The sequence below is a fragment of the Suricata suricatta genome, chromosome 3 (genome assembly GCF_006229205.1).
Source record: "Suricata suricatta isolate VVHF042 chromosome 3, meerkat_22Aug2017_6uvM2_HiC, whole genome shotgun sequence".
Classification (NCBI taxonomy): Eukaryota; Metazoa; Chordata; class Mammalia; order Carnivora; family Herpestidae; genus Suricata; species Suricata suricatta.
The window spans coordinates 172,461,003-172,466,969 of record NC_043702.1 but is presented as its reverse complement, the minus strand read 5'-3'; the positions used below and the strand labels follow the sequence as shown (position 1 = coordinate 172,466,969).

The 5,967-nt window shown below is 48.6% G+C and overlaps 1 protein-coding gene across 2 annotated transcripts; it reads left to right on the top strand.

The window, feature by feature from the left end:
* The first annotated feature begins 2,379 nt into the window (after positions 1-2,379).
* Positions 2,380-5,841, top strand: LOC115288500 (T-cell surface glycoprotein CD1a-like). 2 transcript variants are annotated; one of them, XM_029935858.1, is made up of 6 exons: positions 2,380-2,554; positions 3,075-3,338; positions 4,024-4,302; positions 4,480-4,758; positions 5,091-5,176; positions 5,308-5,841. In XM_029935858.1, the coding sequence occupies exons 1-6, from the start codon at positions 2,494-2,496 to the stop codon at positions 5,467-5,469; spliced, it is 1,131 nt and encodes a 376-aa protein (XP_029791718.1). In that variant the 5' UTR covers positions 2,380-2,493; the 3' UTR covers positions 5,470-5,841. The 2 variants fall into 2 exon arrangements, with proteins under 2 accessions (XP_029791718.1, XP_029791719.1); XM_029935859.1 differs by having other exon boundaries at positions 2,388-2,554; positions 5,086-5,176.
* The last annotated feature ends 126 nt before the right edge of the window (positions 5,842-5,967 follow it).

Here is a 5,967-nt window from a genome sequence, read left to right as displayed (position 1 = left end):
CTCTGATCCTTCAGCTCTGATGGATTCAGGAAGTGATTTTGATCATCCAACTGTCATGCCCAAGATTTCAATATCGTCCCCCAAAACCAGAGACCGCCAGGGGACCGAGTCAAACATGCAAAAGCAAAGGGCATTTATTATGGGCTTCTAAGCTGGGGCTCACAGACTTCACCAGAGCAGTGGGTCCGTGCTGTGAGCCCTGAACAAGGGCTGTGCAGGGTTTTTATGGGGTTTGGGAAGGGGAAGTTACAAGAAATTGTGACATAGGTACAGTGACCCAATCATAATGGTACAACAGTATTGGCAGCAACTTGAACCATACACATTGTCCAGAGCATTTGTTACTTTTGGCGGGATCCAATCACAATATTTAGAGTACCTTTAAAATCAACCAATTACAGGGCGAGCCTAGGGTCTTGTTAGGCGACTATAGGGTTAATTTTAACATTAGGTAACAGGGTCCTACTAAAGTCTCCATCTACAGGCCCCACCCTTAGGAATGTGGAGAGTGGTCGTTGGCCTTCCCTGATTGGGTGCTTTGAAGGTGGTCTCTCTTGCTCTAGGCAATGTGTAACTGTCTGTTATTTTTGGGGATCTGAAACCTAGGCCTTCTAGCTCAGAGGGGAAACTTAACGCCTGTCATGGAGTCTGTTTGGTTCAGACTTGTGTCTTTACACAACTTGTCAAAAATCTTAAGTATGGGAGTGAGCTCTTTCTCATTTACTATGTTTCAGTCTGAACTTTCCAAAAATATTATCTTTCTCTCAATAGCCTGAGGTTATTTCAGTTAACTGGTCATCAGTACAAATAGTCCAAACCCACTATCCAAATGACAGAAAGCACAAATACTTAAGAGCTTTTAGCCACTTAAGAACGCCATGGAAGGTAAAGGTCAGCTTGTCCAGCAAGGCCAGCTCATGCTAAGACAAGGATGAACGTTCAAGCAGGGACAGTAAGAAGGCAATCTGGATACATGATTCCAGAACAGTCTGTTAACTCCACGTGCTACAATCTCAGGGTTTCTTATTTTAGTAATGGGAGATGTGCATTAAGACCCTCTGTGTGAACTTCATGATTATTAGCACATTCTTGAATCCAAAAGAAAACTGTGTAAATTCAGCTTTCATCAAGTAGGATTACAATTAATACCTTTGACACTTAAAACATTTTATATCAAAGGTCTCTGTAATCTTTAAGAGTAATTTGATGCCTGAACTGAATTATTCAATCATTCAGAGATAATCATCTAGCACCTACCACTTACCCAGCCCTGTTGGATTTGGAATCTGGTTCCAGGGGCATAGAAACACCTGAGCCAAGCACAGAGTCAAGATTCTGGAAGGGCACACACCAGTATGGGCGACCACTTAGTAAATACTGCTTCAGACAGGGTTGTTTGAGGTTAGAGTCTGCACATTGGAAGAAAACTCAGCACATCAAAATGTTTAGTTCTTGGTCAGTGTGGTTTCCTTCCCAAGTTGACTAAAATCTCCTTGAATAAAGTGACTGTGTTGTGAACACTGTGTATCACGAGTGTAGCAAGGTGCTTGGATCCAGGCTGGGGCTAAGTGACAGTTTGGTGGGTAAGTACATTACTGCAAGTCACACGGAGGGGGAATTCCTCACATGTTTCAATGTCCTATGGTGTCTCTGATGGCAACTGATTCTCCTAAAAACAATGGTGACCTGGTGGTTGCTGATACAGTTATACAGTGAATCATGGGAAATCCTGAAAAGAAAATAGAGCAAATGTTAAAAAGAAAACCGTGGGCTCAAAATGGCGGCTTGGGCCAGGCCAACCCCCAAACCTAACCTAAGTGCAGTCCAACCTCCCCCACCTATGTAAGTCATCCTCCATCAGTGAAGATTCTCTGTTTGTCACAATTGAGGCCCACTGTCACATGGGTCCTCTTCATTCCCCAACAGAGGATGTCATCTGCATGATTAGACCTGTTTCCTCAATTAAAAGAAGGTGACCTTCAAATTTGTCTGGTTGGTTTTGAATTTTAATGCAAATAGTGAGGAGTCAGAGATGTGAATGGGCGGGGGTGGGGGTGAGTCACGGATGGCAGTTCATGGAGGGTGACCCGAGGGCACGAGAGACAGGGTGCCAGCAGGGTCCAGGGCTGGGGGCTGGGAAGCAGTGAGTTTTCATGGGTTACTGTCTGGATGGGACGGAAAGGCACAGGAACTAGGATCCCTTCTCCATGCCACACAAGACTTGTTCCCTGGCCCCTGAATTAGTGCCTCAGGGAGCAGGATGGAGGGTGGTGACTGGGAGCCGGAAAGGAGGGTCAGACCCGGAGGGGAAGTGAGAGTCGGAGTAGGTGTCCAGGGTTGAGGGCGGAGCCCATTCGCATTGTGGCAGAGACTCAGGGAAGGCCTGTGTGTTGAGAAGGAAGTCAGAAGAGAGGAGCCGTGTGTGGGGAGGTTTGTTAGAACAGACGCCAGAGACCCAGTTTCTAAGAGAAAGAAAGAACATCTGCAAATAAGATGCTGCTGTTGCAACTGGTGTTGCTCATGGTTCTTGTCCCAGGTGGTGACAGTGACGATGGTGAGGACTGTAGGCCTGCCTGGTGGTTGCACAAGTGTGTATGTCTACATGTGTGTGAGGTGTGTCACATGTGCATATGTTGTGTGCACATGTACAAGTGCGTAGGTGTGTATGAGTATGTGTGTATAGGTGCTTGTGTGTGTCTCTGTGTGTATCTGCATGTATGCATGTGTGTGGGGGTTGTTGTATGTCTGTGTTTGAATATGTGTCTTACACGCATGCATATGTGTGTAACTTGAGTGTGTATGTACATGCATGCACTTTTGGTGTGGTTCCCAAGCACACACATGGGGAAGAAGGGTGTTATCCTGGCTCCTTCCTGGGCATCCCTGACCCCAGGGCCCTGTCTCTTCTGAACGATGGGTATGAAGCTCGGGGGTCCGGAGCAGCACATGTCTCCTGAGAGAACTGTGGCTCCCTGTCCACCAGCTTTTGGTGCTCTTCCTTGGCACATTTTTTCTGCATCCTGTCTCCTTCCAGTGCCCTACTCTTCCTCAGTCTATCTGTTCTTTTGTCACAGATTTCCAGGAGCCGATCTTCCGAGTCATCCTGACCTCATCCTTTTACAACCGTTGGTGGACACAGAATCAGGGTTCAGCTTGGCTGGATAAGCTGCAGACCCACGGCTGGGACAGTAAGACTGGAGCCTTCTTTTACCTGCAGCCTTGGTCCAGGGGCAACGTTAGCAAAGAGGCCTTCGTGGACCTGGAAAAGTTATTCTACTCATACTCCATTAAGTTTCTTCAGGTGTTTCAGGACCATGTCAGTCAATGGGAGCTTGAATGTGAGTTGAGGTCCCTCAGGGCAGGTGGGATGGAGGCAGCAGGTGTGTGTATGTCTCCTGGAATTCCTTCTTCCTCCTGGAAAGAGCCTCCACTGGCTTCTGAACCTCATATCTTCCCATCGCAAAACTGAATCACACCCGTCTGTTCAGGAGGCAGAAGCCAGATCCTAATTCTTGAAAAGCTTTACATCTTCTGCTACTTCCCTCCCTTCACTGACCTCAGGCTGTGCTCTCATGTCTCCAATAGTGTCTCCCGTGACCATCCTGATCCCTGGCCTCCAGCTGGGCACCCTTCTCTCCCCCACTCTGTGACTGATTCTTGAAATGTGCTTTTCTCTCTGTTCTTTCCCCTCAGTGACCTCTGTCTTTGTGTTCCCTGTACCCAGTGCTCTCCCCTCACCCTAGATGATTTTATCCCAGCTCTCCTGTGGAGACCTTCCCTATTCTCTGCCCACACACTTCCAGTCATTCCTCCAACACTTGTTCCCTCTGCAGTTATTCACCTCTTCCTGTTCCCAGTGACCTCCACTTCCCCTCTGTCTGAGTCTCCACTCAAACCAAATGTGGCTTGATTCCTTCCAATACCCTCAACTTCTCCTTCTCCTGCCTCCATCCATGGTTTCCACTCACCTCATTTCATCACTTTCCCTCCTCCTTTCTTGTCTCTCACAGCCTCTCTTCCCAGATCCCTTCCAGGTACAACTGGCAGCAGGCTGTGAGCTGCACTCTGGCAAAGCATCAGCGGGATTTGTGGAGATTGCATATCAAGGATCAGATCTCATGAGCTTCCAGAACATGTCTTGGTTTCCATCTCCAAAGGAAGGCAGCAGGGCTCAGCAAGTCTGCACGCTATTCAATCGGTTCTATGTGATTAGAGAAACCTTACACACAATTTTCATTGAAACCTGCCCCCATTTCCTCTCGGGTCTCCTTGATGCAGGGAAGGCGTATCTGCAGCGACAAGGTCAGTCCTGCTCCCAACCTCCAAGCATTTTCTCTCTGCCCTCAGAAATTTGGACCATTTCTCAATTCAGAGTGAAGGGAATCCTAGAGGGAGAGGGGTGATGGTGACAGGCTTCTTGAGGTGGAGAAATGTGTGTATTTCAACCGATGTGAAGATCTTCCTGTCCTGTCTCTGCAGTGAGGCCAGAGGCCTGGCTGTCGCATGGCCCCAGTCCTGGTCCTGGCCGTCTGCTGCTGGTGTGCCATGTCTCTGGTTTCCACCCAAAGCCAGTGTGGGTGATGTGGATGCGGGGTGAGCAGGAACAGCCGGGCTCCCAGCGAGGTGACATCCTGCCCCATGCTGACGGGACATGGTATCTTCAGACGTCCTTGGAGGTGGAAGCCAGAGAGACAGCCGGCCTGTCTTGCCGAGTGAGACACAGCAGTCTAGGAGGCCAGGACATGGTCCTCTACTGGGGTGAGGAAGGGCTGGTGCCCGGCTGGGAAAGGGTGGTCCTCCAGCACAGCAAGAGAGCTAGACAAAAAGTCTGGGATTCTAGGGACTCCGGATCATTAATGACCGAAATCTAGTGACCTAAGAAATGGAGATCTGGGTGTGAAGGTCCTGTGGATGTGGCAGGAAGCAGAGGGTTGATTGAGGATCCATCTCTGAGCAGGGATGTGAGAGGGGAAGGAGGAAGGGGTACTGGTGACACAGAGGGAGACATGAGTAAACAGGACTAGGAAGTTGTGATTCCATCTGGAGTGAAAGAGAAATAACACCCCTTGTGCACCAATCCCGCAGAGCAGCACCGCCCTCTGGTCTTGGTCTTCCTGGAGGTGATGGTGCCCCTGGTGTTTCTGGCAGGTCTTGCGTTCTGGCTCTGGAAGTGCTGGTAAGTCTGGGGCCTTTCCCAAGTGTCTCCCCACCTTTCTATTTGTTCTCAGCCCTCCTCTTCTCAGTGCTCCTCCCCCTGCAGTCCTCACCTCCCCCTGCTACAGAGCATTTACAATCTGTTCCTCCCAGGAAATCACCGTGGAGATGCTGCCCTGTCCTCCCTTTGGAGAGAGATCCCGGCAGCCCAAGCTCCAGCGCACGCCTAGACCCAGCTCAGTCGTGATGGACTTGCAAGTCTCTGTGTGCAACTTCTGCCTTCCCTCTCTGCTCCACGATCCGTTGTCAATATAAGCTGAGTATAATTTAGTGGGCTTTGTTGTTCTATCCTGATTCTTGGTCTTAAATCTCTATGTTTACTCAAAGTAACATGAAGTCTGAGTACCTCCCTGGGTCACAGGCATCACATGTCACTTGCTCCAGAGAGTCCTCCCTTATTTACAACTGGAAGCAGTCTCTGCCTGCTGAGGATTTCCAATACCCATAGTTTCTCTTTGACGAATGTATGACTCACTTCACATCACTTATTGTCCCCAGTGAGATCCCTTTTCCATTCTAATTCTTAGGCCTCTTGAGAGTAAAGTCCATATCTTTTTAATATTTGTATTTAGCAAGGGGTCTCAGCTGCATGGCATATGTCCTCAATAAAACTCTGTGTTGCATTTATGCCAATTTCATAGTTTTTCTTTTTTTGCTTCCTGTCGTGTTTGTAGTAGTTGCGACCTTTCACTCTCTTCTTGTTAAAAGTCTTCTCTCATTTTGCCTGGAGACTGGACACTGTCATGGTTCCTT

Excerpts from the sequence above, each read along its gene's own strand:
- LOC115288500 (XM_029935858.1), top strand. The coding sequence starts at position 2,494 with ATGCTGCTGTTGCAACTGGTGTTGCTCATGGTTCTTGTCCCAGGTGGT. Across the intron at positions 2,555-3,074 it reads AGGTGGTGACAGTGACGATG|ATTTCCAGGAGCCGATCTTC; the intron begins GTGAGGACTGTA and ends CTTTTGTCACAG. Across the intron at positions 3,339-4,023 it reads CAGTCAATGGGAGCTTGAAT|ATCCCTTCCAGGTACAACTG; the intron begins GTGAGTTGAGGT and ends CTCTCTTCCCAG.